The 20,365-nt window shown below is 41.8% G+C and overlaps 1 protein-coding gene across 1 annotated transcript; it reads right to left on the bottom strand.

Moving 5' to 3' along the window:
* Window positions 1–4,658: 4,658 nt before the first annotated feature.
* On the bottom strand, window positions 4,659–12,413 carry LMOD2 (leiomodin 2). The gene is made up of 3 exons (XM_004418739.3): window positions 12,007–12,413; window positions 5,207–6,556; window positions 4,659–4,685 (listed from the first exon to the last, which is right to left on the bottom strand). Exons 1-3 carry the CDS (start codon window positions 12,277–12,279, stop codon window positions 4,659–4,661), a joined length of 1,650 nt encoding a protein of 549 aa, XP_004418796.2. The 5' UTR covers window positions 12,280–12,413.
* Window positions 12,414–20,365: the final 7,952 nt, after the last annotated feature.

Genomic DNA, 20,365 nt, shown 5'->3' with positions numbered 1-20,365 from the left:
CACAGCATTCACAGTTCAAGTCTGCATCACTTCATTCTTAGATTGTTACAGTGATCTCCTAACTGGTCTTCCTGCCACCAGCCTGGGCCTCACTGAGTCCATCCTTCTCTCGGTTACACAAGTCATATTTTAAGAACCTATATAAACATCATTTCACTCCTCCTCTTGAAATCCTTTGATGCTCCCTATGACTTTCATAATTAAGTCCACGTTCCTTAGCTTACACTAAGTTGTTCAGGATGGGCTCCTGAAACTCTCAATCCATCCCAGCCTTTTTATTCAGAAGTAGAAAATTGTGTGGACTTTTTGAAATACATCTTACTAATGCATGCCTCTGTGGTTCGGATAGGCATATAATTTGGCTGAGAGAAGGTTGGTAAACCTGGCAATTTGGTTAAAACCTAATTTCCAGTTTTGGTGTACCACAATGATGCCTCACAGCTCTTGTCTATCTGGGAGATGGCTTTTTAGCTGTCAATCATTCAGTCGATCATTTCTTCTAAGGACTGTTCGGAAAAGTTAAAAGTTAGAATAACTCAAAGGGATGAACTGGAACAAACTAAATATCAAAGATCAGAGGACTAACCAAAATAACCTAAATATCCCACAATTTTTGAAATTGAATTTTTGAAATAATATATGGTGAATTATATAATGGTATGTATGCTATCTTCCCCTTTTTGTAGAAAACGTAGTTATCTGTGTTTACATATGTGTTAAGAAGGTTCTAAAAGAATATACACCAGAGGGTTATCAGTAGTTGTTCTGTGTGAGTGGGATTATGGGAATTCTTTATGTTCTTTTCCCTATCTGTATAGTCTGATTTTTCTTAATGACTCTATACTATTTTTGTAAAAGGAAACATCCATACAGAAACTATACAGTAGTCCTACTCTTAATCCAACAAAATTATCAATACTAGAAAAAAAGACTGAAATATTAACTCTTTACCAAATCCTTGTTTTTACAGAATTACGTTAAACCCTATGATTTTCGACTAGTTTCTATGATACCCTGTTTCCTCAGTCTTAAATGTCCTTCCTCATTCCCCACCCACATCGTTCGACTCTTTTTTTAGCCTGGTGTCTTCTCCATTCCTTAAAAGTCCAAATCAAGTGTCACCTTCCCTGGGAAGCTTTTCTTGACCCCTTATCTGCTTTTGGTCAAGGATCTACGATAAACTGTGGCTCACAAGTCAGATCTATCCAACACCTGCGAACTAAGAGTTTTTACACTTTTAAATGGCTGAAAAAATTGAAAGAATAAAATTAACAACATGTGAAAATTATACGAAATTGAAATTTTAGTGTCTATACATAAGGTTGTATTAGGACACGGACACGCTCATTCGTTGATGTATTGTCTACGGCTGTTATCGCCCTCCAACGGCAGAGCTGCATCACTGTGACAGAGACCAAACAGCCCACAAAGTCTAAAATATTTACTGTCTAGCTCTTTACAGAAAAAGTTTGCTATAACACTAGCTTTAGATGATTCGGCTGCTTCAGTGCCCTTGTAGGACCCTACACCTGCCTCTAACTCAGTTCTTACTGCATATTCTGGAAGGAATGGTTTTCTTAGGATTCCCACTGCTTTGAGGGGGACAACACTTTTTAATATAACTTGGGCTCCCCAGCACCAAGCAGAGTGCCTCATATACAGGAGGCACGTGATAAATCAATTCATGATGCGGGAAGGGATTGTGTGAGCTCCCTCCGCTAGACTGTAAGTTACCTGAGGACTAGAGTTTTATCTCCTTTGTTTACTGTGTATCCTCAGTATCCAGAAGAGTATCTGGAACATGGCAGGCACTCAGAAAATATTTGTGGAAGTTGTTAAGGGCATCAATGTTGCTACCGTACGTCTGAGTTTTGTAATTCTTAGGTCAATTCTCAGTCTTTTATATCATGCTATTTGATGATTGATGGAAATAAAACTCTACCTTCCAAGCATCAGAGAAACAAGGAAAAGACAAGGTTAACTTTGTCCTGAAAGGAAGGAGCTAAGAGTTCTTTTCAAGAGCATATTGCTTTACCGCAGCCGTCAGTGCATCTCAGTACAGGCACTGCAGCCTGTTACTCCCTTCTCCTTTCACTCACTTGTGGCAGCTACATCAGGCGGGTATTAACTCAAGATCCTGCTGACACCGAGTTATTAAATACCTGGGGCAGCAGGGTTCTCGAAGCAGCGTGAGACTCAGCATCCTGGCCCCATTTCAAATCAGGATGAGGTGTACTTTAAGAGATTAGCGTGCAGATATAAATCATAGCCTAAACACTTCAGCTGGTCTTGGACGGCCTCTCTCCCAGTGAGCTGAAAGCTCTTTATAGAGGATGAATAAATTCGTTTTCATACCGCTCTATGTGTTTGCAGGAAGGATGAAGTAAGAATCCCTGGCTTGGCCTGAATAGAGTCATAACACCTTGCATGTTTATAGTACTGTATTTTGAAATAATGTTCTAGAAATATTTTTCCTGAATGACAAATATACCTACTTAGTATCTGACCATATTATACTCTCCTTATTGTGGGCTTTATGATATTTTGTTTCGTATATTGACTGTGAGAGCCCATATCTGTATTTACATTTTCTGAAGCAGCCAGTGAGTGCATGATGCTCTTTCCTGAGGCCCCAAAATTTCCAGCCAGGCAGGCTTTTAAAATGCCAAGGAGAGGATATTTGTCTCCCACTCATTCACTTTTGGCCAGCCTCCCCAGCCCTAGCAGCTCCCAGCAGCCCAGGTACCAGCCTTTCCCTCCTTAGTCAGGAGGGCTGCCGCACACCCCCCTTTCTGGGATTTGTGCATGGTTTTATCAATGACCCAGTCTGTCAGCAACTATGTGCCCCTCTGCCTCATCTTGATGGAGTTGGAAGCTGCTCCCATTTAGAAGAGCCCTGTCCTCGTGCACATATGAGGGTCGGGGAAAGGAAGGTCTGCCTTGGCTTTCAGTTCTAAATTCACACATTCCCTCTCTCTCTCTCTCTCACACACACACACACACACACACATAGAGAGCCTTTGGGAGGTTTGAGTTCAGAGGGAAGCAAAGAGTGGCCATGACGCAGAGGAGCACAGTCTTTACAGTTGGAGATACCCAGGTTCACATGCACCCTTACCCTCTCTGGGCCCGGGTTTCCTCACCTTTAAATGGGGACAGCCCCTTTCCTGTTGTTGTGGAAAGTACATGAGACAACCTAGACAGTTCAGAAAATGTCAGTCACTCCCCACACGGAGTTAGGGCACTGACTTAGCTCATGGGCCTCCGGAACCCTCCCTCAGAGATTAAATCAGTTGTTCTTATTAAGTAAGAGAATGGCAGACTAAAAGCAACAGACCCAAGAACTACTGGAGAAATTTTCTAGTGCAACACAATCCTCTTGATAGGAGATAATCCAAAGCCTTGTACGTGAAGCAAGCAATTATTCAATGAGTGGCTCAGAGAGCTTACCAAGACCACTGTTATACTTCGTAGGACCCAAAGGAAACATTGCTAATCATAGTTAATACAAAGGACTTTAGAAGAGATTTTTAGCTTTCATAAACTGGAGTGGAGCACTAGAGTGGAATAAAGGTAATCTCTGATGCGTCTTTCTCTTATTTGGATTCAGATCTTTCTTGAGTGAGAGGGCTGAGGTTGAATGATCCTCAGGATTGCAAACACATGTGCCCTTGTTTCTGGATTTGTGTCGTGGATGTTGACATCACCACGATGTGTGTAGGGCACAAAAAGATCTCAACCCACTGAACTAAGGCTCATCCTTGGAGAGCTCAAAAGGAGACTTGAATGGTGAACCTTTAGCATTAGCCACAAGATAGCTCTGAATTCAGGGGGCCTGTCTTCCAGGCATTCCTCTAGCACGTATTTCCTGTCTACCAAGAAACTTCTAACTTTCAATCTTTTTTTCTTCCAGAAATAGTTGGTTTTAATTATAAATGATTGAATTGACTTCTGGGTACCTATCAGCCTTATGGGAATGTGTGAGTGTGGGCTGACATCCTGGGTCTGTCATCAATGCATCCAGAATGATAATGGCCACTTTAGGGTCTTTCTCCCGGTTTTATTTCACTATTGAAACTTTTCTCTTTTTTTCTCATTATCGAACTTTTAAGAAAGTTCTCAATTCCAGACCTTTAAAAAAAGTTCCCATCAGATTTTCTTGGACATGAGAAAACAAAGAAAGGCAAATGCTAAGGACCCAAACCCTTTTGGGGTGAGAATGTAATATTTTTAATATTTAGCAATGTTCCATACACACCTGACAGATGTGAATATCAACTCACAAAAAAATACTAGTTTGTTCAAAAAAAAACACACAAAAGACTTCAGTCCAAATTTATTGGGGTTACAAAAATAACAGCACATTTCATTAACTCATTACAACTCAGAGTTACCAACACATCCAGAGATATAAGAGCATCTTTAAATAAACTGCTTCTTGCCAATACAAATCTCATGACATAAAAAAGAAGTATATTTTCATATTTACAGAAGAAACATGCTGATTGTTTCTTAAAATTCTCTTTGGAATTAGTAGGTGAGGCTATTTTTAAAGTCAGAGAACATTTCAAATTGAAGAAGGTATTTAGAAACATCTCGCAATGCATTTTATTTAATACCACTGAATAATTCTGCATCCTCTTCTAAAGATCACGATTTTATCGCAGAGCTTCTGGAACTTCCACCTACAAAAATAGGGATTTTCTTTCAATAAAAACACCACAAATGATAAAGTGAAAAATATCTCTAGGGTATGTCTCTAGCAATATTCTCTGAGAAGAACTCAGATACACATTGATTATTGCTACGTGGTACTACAATTTTTTATTATAAATTAGGTTTTAAATCACTTGCAACTCTGTGGTAAAATTTTTGACAAGCGATGAATCTTTTTTGGAATGTAGATTATACTTCCTGATTTTCCTATTAAGGAAATTAGAATTTTTATATATTAGAGTGTCTTAAAATGGACTTGGCCCTTAGGGGACTGAGGTGCTGAGAAGGGGGTCCAGGCACACCTCTCAAATGGAAATGTGCTCACTGGTGACCTCCCCCTGATATTCCAAACTCGGTAGGCTTGCTCTTGCATACTAAAATATTTAAAATATTAATAAGTATTTTGAGAGTCGACTTTGATACCATTGTGCAATGGAGGCCGACCCATTTACTAAATCTGCACCCCAATGTCTGCTCTTGGATTACTTACCCTCCTTAGCTGTTTTATGCTGCTTCCCCGAATCGCTTCCATGAGATTCTCATGAGCCGATCTCTGTGGGGTAGAAGGTCGGGAACTTTCTTCCGTTTTCTTCTCTTGCACTGACCTCAGGGAATTTTTTATCTCCTTTAGGACATTGTTTGGCTGCTTCTTAACCTTTTTTCCTTTCTTCTTTTTCTGTCCATTTTGTAATGCCCGCTGGGCACTCTCCTGTTGTTTGATGACTTCTGCAATGTTTCGGGTGATGAGCTTTTTCTCTGGAGGTGGAGGAGGTGGAGGTGGAGGAGGGGGTGTCAGCCTTTGGGGAGGAAGAGGTGGCGGCGGGGGAGGCGGAGGTGGAGGAGGAGGGGGTGGTGGCGCCGCAGGAGATGGAGGACGGCTCCTCACAGTTTGGACTTTCTTAGGGAGTTTGGGGGATGACCAGGGAGAGTGCCTGGGAGATGCATAAGGTGAAGAGCCAGGCGTTCCTCTTTGCCGGACTTTGGTCCTAAGATTGGGTCCTCCATTATATCCCTCTTGCTGTTTTTGCTCCTGCATCCGCTTCTGCCTCTGTTTATCCATATTTCTTGTCAAGAGGCTCGTCATACTCATTCTTGGTCCTGGGAGCTCAAAATGGTAGCCCAACCTCAGCAGCGTGGTGTTCTCCCTCAGCAGCTTGACGATCTCCATCTCCACCTGGCTGCCCATGATGTGCCTCTGGTTGTGGAAGCGCAGCTCCGTGAGCACGGTGTTGTGCTGCAGAGCTCTCATGATGGCCAGGATCCCCTTGCCCGTGATGAAGTTGGACTCGATGTTGACGCTGGTGATGTGCCCGTTGACTTTGAGCATTTCCGCTATGGCCATGGCCGCGCCGTCGTCCGCGTGCGTATTGGCCAGACTGAAGGTCTTCACCACAGTGTTGTCCCTGAGGGCCTCAGCGAAGCGGGTAAGGGTCTGCGATGTGATGTTCTCGATATTGTTCAAATTGACCTCTGTGGTGTCAGGGTCGTTATTTTTAATTTTTTCCAAAGCATCCTCAATCACCGTAGGATTTCCACAAGGGTGAATGGCAGCCGGCGACTCTGTGTTTCTTCTGCTGTGGTTGTTGGTCAAATTTATGTTTTCTATTTGACTTTTAAATGTCTTTGGCCTAGAGCTGTCAGAATTGACACTATCATAATTTACAGTTCCGTTAATACCTTTCTTGTTTTCAATTGTTCTTTCCTCTTCCCCACTGTCCTCCTCCTCCTCCTCCTCCTCCTGGTCTTCCTCCTCTTCGGTATACACTTCCTCAGAAACCTCACTGTTACATTCAGTAAAGATAAGCTCTTCCTCACTCTCCTCTTTGTCTTCTTCTGCAACCTAAAGAGCATGGCATCATCATTAAGTTTGTCGTTTTTAAGCACAGTTTTTTTGATTTACAAAAGTAACACACAGTTTTGCAATATATACATGTATCAAATCATTATGTGGTACATACATCTAAAACTAATACAATGTTATATGTCTATTATATCTCAATAAATAAAGAAAAAGAACACATAGCAAGTAATACAAAACTATATAAGGAAAACAGTTAATCTCCTGCTTCTGATCGCTGTAGTTCAGGTGACCAAGGTTAACATTTCATTGCATAACGTTCAACAGCTTTTTCTACAAACATTTCTTTTGTTTTCTGCAAAATAAATATCCAGAATCAATTTATTGAATAAAAACTTGCGATCATTTTGCCAATTTGAACAAATACGTCAGAACTTCAGCTTTGGAAAACCCTTGATATGGTTATGATTCCCTCAACTACCTATTCTGAACTACTTGACTCCTAGTCTACTTACAGTTTAGCAAACTCAGCCCTCCATTCTGGAATCACTCCTCTGTCCTTCCTTATTTCTCCATCCCAAACAAATAAATGATAACAAACATGTACAACTTATTAACGGGTTCCCTTTTTTAACGTACAAAAATTCTTTCCCAGATTTGCCTCCTATAGCAGATGTGACAGGACCCAAGCGCTCTCTGCCCTGGCCTGTCTCGGTGTGGACAGAGGCAGGGGCATCATTTGCTCCCCCAACATTTATCTCCTTCTCGGGTAGAGCCTGGCACAGGGTCTTGGAGACCCCACACCACCTGAGAGCTGCTGCTGTCCCTGTCCCTGTCCCTGCTCTGGGGAAGGAAGCCGAGACGGGCAGGGCTGTGGTTCAAGGCAGCAGCAGGTCAAAACCCAGCTCTACGCAGAAAGACATTCAGGTCACCCTTTTCAGCAAATCAGCTTGAAATCTCATGCTAGTGCAGGGTGAAATGAGACAGACTGCAGAAGACACGAAATGGGAAAGATAATCATCGCCCTTGGCACAAACTAGATTCTAACCGTAATGTAGAACAGCAGAGGACAGTAGAAAATCTTGAAGCAAGCCATTGCCTCAGCCTGATGGTCTTCAATTATTCAGCATGTATCAATTATGAAAGGCTTTCAGGCAAACACAATTTCATTCTATCTTTGTCTTTCCTGTTTACAAGACTCTGTACCAAGAAGCCCAAGTGACCCCTTCTTTCTCTTTTTCTTGCTATATTTTCTGATTAAAAAAATCTGGAAATTGTTGATGGAGCCCAGTTTTCCCTAATGCTATCTTTTGGTCATTTCTCTTTATCTTCTCTAAAGCCCCAAGCCCCTACTTTGTCCCCAAAGCCTTGATTCTTCCTTCTACCTTGGAAACGTTTTTTTGACCCAGGGGTTCCTGCTGCTTGAGGCGTGTGGAATGAGCTTTGGAAACACTGCACTGTCTACAGGTTTGTTTGCCCGGTTGCTCTCACAAAACAGCCTCCAATTATCCACTTGTTTAGAGGGGCAGGCACTGAGCGATGGCCTTGGGAAGGGGTCAGCCCCTCCTGGGATGGCTTGTCCAGTCTTAATTTACTCACTTGTTAAGGAGAAGGAGGGAGAGGGATACTGTGTGCATGCGTGTGTGTGTGTGAGAGAGAGAGAGAGACAGAGAGAGACAGAGAGAGACAGAGAGATGTTTGGTGGCAGTTGACTGCAAGTCACAACTCAAAAACGTGAGAGAGAGTTTGGCTCTAGCTGAGCCTCTTGGTGCACATGAGGAGAGAGACCAGCCCCATGTCACCAGCAGTGGGGTAAGTGGATTACAGCAGCTGAAGGAAGGAAAGAATTGTAGGCTGGGTTCTCCTCATCCCCACCTCATCTCAAATCCCCTTGTATATTTTCTTATCGTTCTAGTCCATGTTGGCTGTGTGTGTGTGTGCACATATGCGTGAGTGTTTGTGAATGTGTGTTTTAGCTATTTCAGTATTTGGAGGAAAGGGACCTTTCAAAATCAAAGTGTACTGGCTTTCGTGCCACCATTAAATTTTATCCCCCTTGGGTTTTTCAAGACCTTCCTTTAGGCTCTATCTGCAAGTGATGTTTTCCCCTCAAAATATACCTGGAGAGATAATATCTGAAATTGTTATCCAGCAATGAGTTGTCATGTAACATCTAAGTGGCACTCCTTCCAGAAAGCCTTTTTGACACTCCCTCAAATTATCCTTGGGATGTATGCCCAGGGCGTTGTACTTCCCCCAATAAAGTATCTATTTTAATGACCTATCATTTTTCCCAAAAGACTGTTGGCTGGGTGAGGACAGGGATCGTGTCTGATTTGCTCACCTAGCACAGTTCTTTTAGCATGTAGTAGGGGCTCAGTAAATGTTTGTTTACTGAATGGATCTAAGTTGACACTGGTTACCAGCCAATGTCAGGACTGATCAGGACTCGGCCTAGGAGAGACAGACTGACAGGGCTGGGTGGGGTCATGTGACCGACTGTCCCCGTTTGCCTGGGACTGAAGGGTAGCCCAGGAGGCAGGATTTTTTGTTCTAAAATCTCGATAGTCCCGGACAATCTGAGAGGGTTAGTCACCCTAGGAAGGGGACATCTGAGAGAAGGACAGCACAAAGGAAAAAGGTGGCTAGAGAGGGGACGTAGGAGGATGCAAAAAACCAATCTTTTCTGCTCTCAAAATGATTCCGGCATTTGGACTGACTGCCCTGCTCCAGAGCTTCTATCTGCCACTGCTCCGGGGTTAACCCTGATCCTTGTGGGAGTGGGGGTGGGAAGGTGGGGTGGGTGAGGCAGTGAGGCATGCGGTGCCGAGGGGAATAGGGAGAAGGCGAATGTTGGTACACTCAGGGAACAAATAAGGCGACAAGAAGGAGGTGGCCAACCATTTCTGCTGATCACCTCCCTGGCATCATTACATGAACAAGGAGGCAAGATGCTTGGTTTTCTGTTCTGGTTCTAGGTCTACCCACAAAGAGTTGGTTGACTTTAGACAAGTCACTAAACCTCAGGGTCGAGGGGGTCTCAAAGAAACAGCAGTATAGTTGAGTGGTCCTCAAACTGTAGTGTGTGTCCTGATTACCCGGAGGGCTTGTGAGCCCACAGACTGCTGGGCCCCACTCCCAGAGTTCCTCATTCAGCAGGTCTGGGGAAGCCCTAGAATCAGCAGTTCTAAGAAGTTCCCAGGCAATGCTGATGGACAAGGACCGACATTTTGAGAATCGTGGTCTTTGTGCCAACAGAGCTTGGTTTGAATTTCAGCTCTACTTATAAGCTGTTAACCTCAAATGAGTTTCTTAATCTCTGCTAGTCTCAGTTCTCATGTGCAGAAGGGAAGAATTCAATGAACTAATGTAAGCGAACTCATTTACACCTATGCCTGCGACCCAGCAGATACTCAAGCTAGGGGAGCTGGACCCTTGGGTCTCCAGGGCCCCTTGGAGCTCTAATACAGCATCAGTTTGTGTGAACCCAGGTGTTCTGTCATTCAACAGGTGTTGAACATGATTTTCAAAAGCCTTTACAGAGACAGTAGCCTGATAACCACAACCCCCATCTCCTTCTCATGATGTATACTGCACTGCTCTTCACCTATGCTGCTGTCCCCCTCCCCCACCCACTCACTGGTCAGCTGCTTTTTCCTGGGGTGGGAATGGACTTACACCCTCCACTGGCAAGCCTGTGCTCAGCACCCCTTGTGACTTCAGAGACAGCTGGCCAGCAGGGAAAGCATAGTGGGACACAAGTTAACTAGCCGAGAAAGGAATCAAAGTTCGTCAACACGGCAGCCTCTCTAATTGAGCTGATAAGCCATTGGCAGGGATCAGCCAAACCTTTGGCAGGATCTGGTGGGTTTCATCAACAGCTGACAACAAGCTTTGCCCTTTGTTTCCCACTGATCTCAAGACATTGTGACATTAAAATGCCTTTGTGGGTTGTTGTTACAATGGCTATCTGTCCTGGATATTCTGAGGCCATTTTACCTTTTTTGTTGAGGAAATTCTTTAAGAACTGTAATAAAAATGTCACCTTTTATGTATTTTATCAGATTTTGACGCACACTGCCCCTAAAAAAAAAAAGACCTTTAAAAATCATGGATGTGGAGGAATTGACCAACCCAAATCCCGGCCTGTCATGTGTGTCCTTCCTTCTCACCTCCCTCTCCAGCCCCTCAATGCAGGCAGCCACGTTGGCCTTGGCAGACCCTGGCCTGATCCCAGTGGCCCTCCCTGCGATGACTGATGTGGACAAAGCTTACACGTGTCGTGCTACCCATGTGGCCCACATACCCTATCATCAAGGTGCTAACGGCACCTGGATTAGTACTGTGGAAGTCTGGCCACTGGCTTCAGGACACTCTGATTTTAGATGATTCCAGAGGAGCACAGGGGCTTTACACTGTTGCTCCTCGCTTATGTTCTTCCACAAATTCAGGAATTTACTATATTAACATTCTTATTGCCATTACTATTCTCCTAGTGCCTAGTCTTTTGAACTTTCTTCTGCCAATGATTCATTTGGCAAATTCAAAGTAACTGTTTACTTGGCGGCGAACAAGAGCTTAATAGACCTGAGCTCTGATATATGCACATTTCCTGGCCTCAGAATCACCATTATAAAGTAGTAAGGAATCTTAGAGATCCTCTATGCAGGCGTGTTTCGCCTGGGTCCTCAGGTGGGTTTCAGGATGTGTGTCATCCTTTTGAAATTCTATGTAGCAGTGTGTGTCTGTATGCACAAGCACAGGTGCATTTTCTTAAAAAGAAAGTTGGTAATTTATCAAAATCTCAAAAGCGTTGTTGATTCACAAGAGAAACACTGGATTCAACTCCTTGAATGGACAGTTAGAAAAAAGAATCCTGCAGAAGCGACTATCTTTTCAAGGTCTAACAACTTAGGGACAGAGCGGGCACTAGAAATAAGGCCCCCTGACTCTCAGTCCCAAGTACTTCCCACCATCCCACACTTCTTGATGTTGAAAAAAACGAATTATTTTTACTTATAGCCACCATCGCAATCAAAGCAACCAGAGTAGTACCAGCTTTTGTCTTTGTAGAAGAAAGTAAATTTACTTAACTCCAATATATATATATATATAATATTATATATATATATATAAAATCAGAAACAGATATTATGCCACATCCCCAACTTATAACTCAAACTTATGTTTGGCAAAATATGTAAACCCATGCCTTGCTTGTGAATTATTTTCCCTTTGAAGATCTCATCTTTAGTCAATCATAGAACCCCAGCTAAGAATTTTATATATATGATCCACTGGCTGGCCGTAGAATTTACAGGACTATTTCAGCTTGAGAAATTTTTCAGAGCAGGCACAAATGGATTATAAGAAAAGAACAGTGATGAGGACTGAAAAGTTAGAGAAAACAGGTTCCTGGGTTTGGGGTGGGGGGTGGGGGATGGGAGGGTTGGAGGGTGGGAGGAGCCAAGGAAATAATCCTGAGAGCCTACCTTTCCACACTCCCCCAGCCTCTCCTTCTCCAAGAGTTTTTGGGACTCCTTTTCCCAATAGGCCATCAGTGCCTCTCTGCTGAATGTCCCCGTGGGGGTTTTCTCGGTCAGACTCTTTTGCCTTTGCCCCACGGGAAGGGTGCGGTCGGGTTCAATGTCGTCCAGCTCCCTCTCCAGCTCCTTCAGCTCCTCAGCTGACAGGGAAGCGAGGAGTTCGTCCTCATCGATGGATTCATATTTGCTAAGTCCTCTCCTGTAGCCAAAGGTAGACATGGTCCCTGCTTTGTCAGACCCCCAAGGAGCTTGAAGAACCAGGCATTCAAGGCAGTAGAGACAGCAGGGAGGCAAGCGGGCAGGCCGGTCAGCAACTGCTGCTCAGAGTGGCTGGATAGCCTTTTAAGAGTGGTGAGGCAGGGCTGTGACAATGCAGACGGGGGTGAAAGCATGGGCTGTTTTAAGCATCAGACGTCAGCTAGACATTTGAACACAAAGAATGTCACATCGGTGGTGGAAAGAGGTCTCAGAACCAGTGGGGATTATTAACGTACTGGCCAGGGACATATTTAGCCGAGACTGATAGCTCATGAGGACAGGCGGAGTGTGTTCAGATAGAGAGTAACCCGGTTCTTACTTTGCATTTAAACAACAGGAGAATAAAATTTATTTTGAAAATGACTTGCTACCACCACCATGGCCATGAAAAGATTCTTTCATTATGCTCTGAGAGGTTGAGAAATGACTACATGTCACTATGAGTGGTTATTCAGGTTCCCTTGAAAACATATTGTGGGTGGCATGGAGGGGAACAGAGGCTATAATAATATTGCACTTTACATGTTTATTGTATTTATTTTACTGTATTTTGCAAAGCATTTTAAATATAATTTTCTTTTTCTTTTTTTTTTTTTTTGGTGAGGAAGATCAGCCCTGAGCTAACATCCATGTCAATCCTCCTCTTTCTGCTGAGGAAGACGGGCCCCGAGCCAACATCTATTGCCAATCCTCCTCCTTTTTTTTCCCCATAGCCCCAGTAGATAGTTGTATGTCACAGCTGCACATCCCTCTAGTTGCTGTGTGTGGGATGCGGCCTCAGCATGGCCGGAGAAGTGGTGCGTTGGTGCGCGCCCGGGATCCGAACCCGGGCCACCAGTAGCAGAGCGTGCACACTTAACCGCTAAGCCACAGGCCGGCCCTAAATGTAATTTTCTTAATCATAGCAAGTCCTGTGAGATGACTGACATTATCCTCTTTTACAGATTTTGGCAACTGAGGCTCTGAGAGATTAAGTGAAAAATTTGAAGTCAGACAGCTAGAGGTGCGGAAGTGGCTCTCACCACTGCACAAAATGGCTTCCTTCTCCTCAACCAAGAGTATTAGTAAACAACTAGATGTAAATAAAACTCCAAAAAGACAAATAATAATAGTGGGTATGATTTACTGAGAACTGACACTGTGCCAGCCTAGTGCTAAGCATTTTGTATATTTTATTTCATTTAATCCTACATGCCTGTAAGGTGTCTATTATTACCCATATTTTACTAGTACAGACTCAGAAAGGTTAAATACTAGCCCAGATCCACAGAGCTAAGAAGTGGTGGAGCTAGAATTTGAACCCAGATTTGTGTCTGAGCCATAAACTGAAGAGATGCTAATTTGAAATTATGTATATGCCCATATTCTTAGGAATGTGATAAAATATACACATAGTTTACAGGACTTCATAAATATACCATTTTAGCATATGGATATATAAAATTCTGTTAAAATGTGTATGCATAGAAATATGTATTTATCAATACATGTGTAATATATGATATTTTGTTTATACACTCAGCAGTGGGTGAATATTTGGGTCGTTTCCAGGTTTAGGTTATAATAAATAATGCTGCTATGAACACTTACGTGCAAGTCTTGGTGTAACCACATATTTTCATTTCTCCTGGGTAGACATGTAGTTGGAATTGCTGAGTTATATGGTAAGTTTACATTTAACTTTTCAAGAAATTGCCAAATTATTTTCCAAAATGGCTGCACCAATTTCCATTCCCATCAGCAATGATGAAAGTTCCAGTTTCTCCACATCCTAATTTCTTATTGCTTGTCTTTCTGATTATAGCCATTTTAGTGGATGTGAAATGGTATCTCATTGTAGTTTTAATTTTCGTTCCTCTAATAACTAATGATGTTGAGCCTCTTTTCATGTGTATTGGCCATCTTATATCTACTTTCATAAAATATTTACTCAATCTTATGCTCATTTTTAAATTGGGTTGTCTTCTAATTATTGGGTTGTAAGAGTTCTTTATATATTCTGGGTTTTATCAGATATATAATTTGCAGATATTTTCTCCCATTCTGTGGATTGTCTCTTGGTGTCTTTTTTTTTTTTGCTGAGGAAGATTCTCCCTGAGCTAACATCTGCTGCCAATCTTCCTCTATTTTGTATGTGGGCCACTGCCACAGCATGGCCACTGATGAGTGATGCAGGTTTGTGCCCGGGAACCAAACCCGGGCTGCTGAAGCAGAGCATGCTGAACTTAACCACTTGGCCCACTAACAGCTAGGGGCTGGCCCTATTGGTGTCTTTTGAGAGCAAATGTTTTTAATTTTGATGAAGTGCAATTTATCAATTTTTCCTCTTATAGCTTGAGCTTTTAATATTATAACTAAGAAATCTTCCTAACCCAAGGTCAGAGAGAACTGCTCCTATGTTTTCTTCTAAGAGTTTTATAGTTTTAGATTTTTATATTTAGGTCTGTTACCCATTTTGACTTAATATTTGCACATGTGTAAGATAAGAGTCTAAATTCATCTTTTTGCATGCAGATGTCCAATTGTCTTAGCACATTTTTTTGAAAAGACCCTGCTTTCCCCTATTGAATTGCATTGATGCCTTTGTAAGTGTTTATTTCTGGACAGACAGTTTTGTTCTATGGATCTGTGTTTCTATTTTCTTATGTCAATACCACGTGGTCTTAATTACTATAGGTTTGTAGTACATACTGAAATCAGGAATTGTAAGTCTTCCAACTTTTTTTTTTTTGCAAGAATGTTTTGGCTAACTATTATGATCTTAACTCATTGTGGTATTCTGCCTCCAAAAATAACTATGACTCATTTCACTCAACAATGAGAGAGATGATTATGAAATTAGAAATGATGAGTTCATTGGGTTTTTTATGGCCTGTAGCATATACCTTTGTGTAGCCTCAGTGGTAACACATCTTTTTCATGTGAAAATGGCTTTGATTTTTGGAAATGACATCAAATCATTCTAGCCAAATCTGGTAAATAAGATGAGTTATTCAGCTGTATAATGACATTTAGGTAAAATGATGAACAATGATTACAACTACATAAAAACCTATGTGTTTTTTGAAAAAAAAAATGAGAAGAAAATACATGAAAATGATAACACAAGTTCATTTCTTCAGCAATTATCTATTGGGCACATATGATATGTTGACCACTGTGCAAATTTATGGGTATATAATTACATACAAAAAACTAGTGGAATTTTGTTTTACTTTCTCCTCTTTCATGTTTATAATTTTTCTCTCACATTTTAATATTATTTTTATTAGATGATTTATTAAACACACACTACATGCCAGATTCTAATTTAGGTACTGGGGTTAGAGCAGAGAAAAAAATCAACAAAGCCCCTTTCTTCATGGAACTTACATTTTAGTTGGGAGAGAGAGAGACAATATATAAATAAACAAGAAAATACAGGACATATCAGACAGAGGATCTATGGGGAAAAATAGAGCAGGGTAAGAGGGAAGAAAGAAGATTGTGGGGGTCATATTTCATGTAGGGAAGATCTCTGTAATAAGGTGACATTTGAGCACAGACCTGGAGAATTAAGGGCTTGATGCATGCAAATTATAATATACATGTAGTGTGACCATAAAATAATTACTCAGATATTCTTGGAATCACAGATTCTCAGCTTTCAAAATGACTTTGAAATACATTAATCTTCTCTTCACCACTTCTATAAGTGGTCATCAAGTGTTTGCTTGAACACTTTCAGTGAAAATTGATTACCAAAAACTCATTCCATTTTTGGATAGCTCAAATCATTAGAAAATTCTTCTTCTACTGTGTTGAAACTGATCTCTTGAAAAATCACCCCACATAGTTTAGTTTTCTCATTGGAACAACCCAGAATAAATAGAGTCTTGTGTGAGTTTCTTCTTCCAAATCTTAGATGGCCCATGAATGACTCTGAAAATGACTCTGGAAGAGAAGACGTTAAAATTTTTCTGTGGCAGGATCACTGAAAAAAAATTATGGCCTCTCAAGGACACTACCTCAAGAACAATGGTCATTTAGATATCCTAGTATATATGTTACGAGTCACTATGATTACAATGGTAACCACAATTCATGGATGATCTTAGGTTCACTGGATCCCCCTTTACGTATTCTCCACACACTTTAAATCCATCAAATGAAATTCTGCTGAGTGATCAAACACCACCACCTGACCCTGGCCAGACTTAAGTATGATGAATAATTTAGATTTCCTTGCAACCTTCTCTACAGTGAGGGAAAATAAATCCAGTCATCTGTGTTCCAAGCATCAGCATTTTCTATTTTGCAATTTTTACTTGATCACGTTGTCGTATTTTTGTTTTTGTTTTGGTGAGGAAGATTAGCCCTGAGCTAACATCTGTTGCCAATCTTCCTCTTTTCTCTTGAGGAAGATTGTCACTGAGCTAACTTTTGTGCCAATCTTCTTCCATTTTTTGTGTGGGATGCCACCACAGCATGGCTGGATGAGCAGTGTGTAGGTCTGTGCCCGGGATCTGAATCCGTGAACCCCAGGCCGCTGAAGCGGAGCATGCAAACTTAACCACACCATGAGGCTAGACCAGACATTGTGGTTTTGAGTATAGAATTGCTTTTTTTTTACAGTCAACAGTACTACCAGCCTTTTCCAGATTAGCATCTTTTGTTAAAAAAAAACTTTCTATCTTGGGGAGAATTATTTTCAAGGTTCTTGATTGGAATCAGATACACAGTGTTTCCCAGTTTATTGGCAATTCCCTTTTTAGTGAAAACAGAGTTTCCTCTTTTAACCATTCTTTTTCTTTTGATTTCCTCTTGAAAATGGACATTTACCAAGGACCTGCTGCGTGGACAGGTGCTGGAAGCTGAGGTTACAAATAGAGAAATAGAAATTGATCTAGTCTCTGCCCTCAGGAGCTCATACTCCTGGGAAAGAAGCAGACAGCAGACAGCAACACGGTGCAGCCAAGTCTTGGCCAAGGTGACAACAGGAGAGACGTGAAGAACAGATGAAGAAGCAATCCAGCCCATGTGGGTGGAGTCAGAGAAGGCACAGAAGCCCATCAAGAGCTTTCCAGGCAGAAAGAGTAGTCTGAGCAAATGCACAGGAGTATGAAAACAAAAACAAAAACCAGATATTATTTAGCATAGGGCTGGGGACTAGGTGGGGTTAGGCAGAAACTGGCCCTGGTTCATGTACTATTTCAAATAGAATGCTTTGGTATCTTGCCCTCTTCAATCTCCTTTTTTTTTTCAATTTTTTTTACAGCCACCAGCATTATGCTTTGCACATGGTAACTGCATAAAGATGTGCAATATTTTTTAGTTGAAGGGCTATGTCAAGGAGTTTTGGACTTTATTATGGTCTAGTTTTAAGTGGAAATCTCTAACACTATCCCATAGCCACCATCTATAGCCATAGTTTGCCTTCTTAAATACAGGCAACTGTTAATCCCAGCAAGTGTCCTGATATTGATGGAGACTCAACAAGAGCAAAACCCACGAGCACCTCCAAAAATCAACAATACCAGCCCTGCTGGCAGATCTGGTATTTCAAGAAATAGTGTGTATAGGCAGTGATCAGAGATCTCCTAACTCCACTTGTAAGTAATAACTACTGTAGCCCAACACTGGATATGGTGGGACTCCTTCTGAGTAAAAAGTGAGTTACTTTGTTTGTGGCTTATGTACTTTTGGCTCTTAAAGTTCAGAAGTGTTGAGAGGCCCTACCAATTGTTTCTTTGTTTTCTTTAATAACCCCCAAATTTCAGGAAGAATTTGGTAATTTCAGGAATTGTTCGTATTTCATAATGTTCGTATAGGCTTTCCTATTTATAATCACATACCAGAGTTAAATGAATGTATTACGTGAATACATTTAAGAAAAATCTCATTTCCCCTGGTTCTCTGCTTTATTCTACAATAGGCCTTTGTTGGTCACAGATTTAATTTTTATAGTTTCAATGATTTGAAATGATCCCAAAGGTGCAAGATTTACAATGATGAGTCATTTTACCGAGCTAAAATTTGTATCCTCGAGCTCAAGAATGTTTCTTGAAACTACTTAGAAAATCTCCATCTGGGTGTCTCGCTGGCACCTGAAACTCAATCTATCCCAGACCAGTATCTCGATTCCCTCTTGCTGCCTTCCCCACTGCCTGCCCAGGCTTTCACATATCTGAAGAGGGTGTCCTCATCCATCTGGTTGCTGGAGCCTGTGTTATTGCCTTTGGCTCCTCTCTTACCAGCATCGTCATACTCAGTCACAAGGTCTGGACTCCTGTATTTTAAACAGTTCTTGAAGTCCTGCTGCGTTTCTGACTATTCCCCCTTGTCTCGACTTGAGTCTAAGCTGCTGTCCTCATTTTCTTGGATGACGGCAATATGGACTAGTAGTCTCCCTGATGCATTGTGGCTTGACTTTTTCCCCTTTTCCACAACACAGCTGGAGTAACTTTTTAAAAACACAAATCTCTTCAGGTCATTCTCTGCCTAAAAACCTTAAATGGCTTCCATTGTCCTTCAGACAGAATCTTTAACCATGTGCTCTGGCCCCTCCAGGATCAAGGCCCTGCTCACCTCTTCAGCTCCAACTTGAGTCACTTCCTCCAACTCTCACACTTGAGCCACACTGGGCTTCTGAACTCTGCACGCTCACTCTATCCCCAAGCCCTGTGCATGTTCCTCCCTGTGCCTGGCTTGCCTTGGCCTCTTCCACCCTGCTTAGGCCTTAAGAACACTCCTGCAGGGAGGCCTTTCCTGATGCCCGGGGCCAGCTTAGTTCTCCCAGCTCCCACAAGACTCCATTCACAGCATCTCACTTGGAATTACTTGTTTGGAATTGGTCTTCACAGGAAAGACATTTTCTCCAAGGGAAGGGGCCATGTCTGCCGGATTTACAATTCTCAAGGCTTTGTGTACTTATTAGGTGTTCAGAAAGTATGTTTTTGTTTATTTTTAAACCCAGATGAATTGCAGTGTAGGGAGGGATAGATCCAGGCCTTATAGAGCCTGAGCATTATACAGTGTTGGGGGCCTCTTTAAGAATAATAATATAAAATTATAAATACAAATTTGGTAATGAAAGTGAGACTACATTTAAAACAATAATAGAATCATGACAAACTACTGGGTCTTAGGTGATTCGAGCTTCTTTCTTTGGAGATCTCCTTAAGCAGTTTACCAGAAATGCTTATAGAGAAATGCTGCCTAATTGTAACCTGGCTTCTCTGCTCCCCCACCCCCAACGCTCCACTATTCCTGGGAACCCCCCACACTCATGATGCCATTTTTGTTCATTTCACAGATGACTTTCTTATTTAAATTGTTCTCAATTTGCTGATGAAGAAACATGGAAATCATATGCTATAGTGTCATTTGCAAAACGGGGAAACTGAAAATTCTTTTATTCTCACAAATGTCCAGGCTCTATCTACCAACTAGCTTTCCTAACTTTCACTCTCCCTCTCTCTCTTTTTTTTTTTTTCTAAAGGCTTATTTAATCTCTCTCACTGTACAGGTGCAAGATTGTTTCCTGAACTAGACCCAACATGTTCCCCACTTACACAGAAGGATATGGGTTTTCAACATTTCCTACAGATGGTTTGTTGTAAGCTGCTGAACTAATGGAATGACCCCTAAGGAAGTCAAGCTTCCGACTGCACTCAGTCTGTCTGCTGGGAGCTTCTCAGATAGCCAGAGAGAGGCTACCAGGGGGAATGTCAGGCAAAGGTCAGGCTCTGGGCAGACAACAACCAAACGGGCCACAGGGATCAGATGGGAACTGGCAACACTCTTATCAAGTCTTCACTCTCAGGCTTGGCAGCCAAGCAAATCTCCAAGCTATGCCAGCTTGTGGTAGTGAGCATGAGTCAAATTTAAAATTATTAGAGCTATTTTTAAAAATAATATGCAATTTTATAACATTTGTAGTTTACAATATACTTTTACATACAGTGTGCCAATCAGTCTAACATAGTAACATGATCTCCATTTAATACTGTGTATCGCTACCACTTGCTGCGTATGAGGCAACACTTGAGGAAACAGATACTTTACT

This window comes from Ceratotherium simum, chromosome 1, assembly GCF_057802395.1.
Source record: "Ceratotherium simum simum isolate JZ-2026a chromosome 1, ASM5780239v1, whole genome shotgun sequence".
NCBI lineage: Eukaryota > Metazoa > Chordata > Mammalia > Perissodactyla > Rhinocerotidae > Ceratotherium > Ceratotherium simum.
This window is presented reverse-complemented; position numbering and strand designations above follow the sequence as displayed.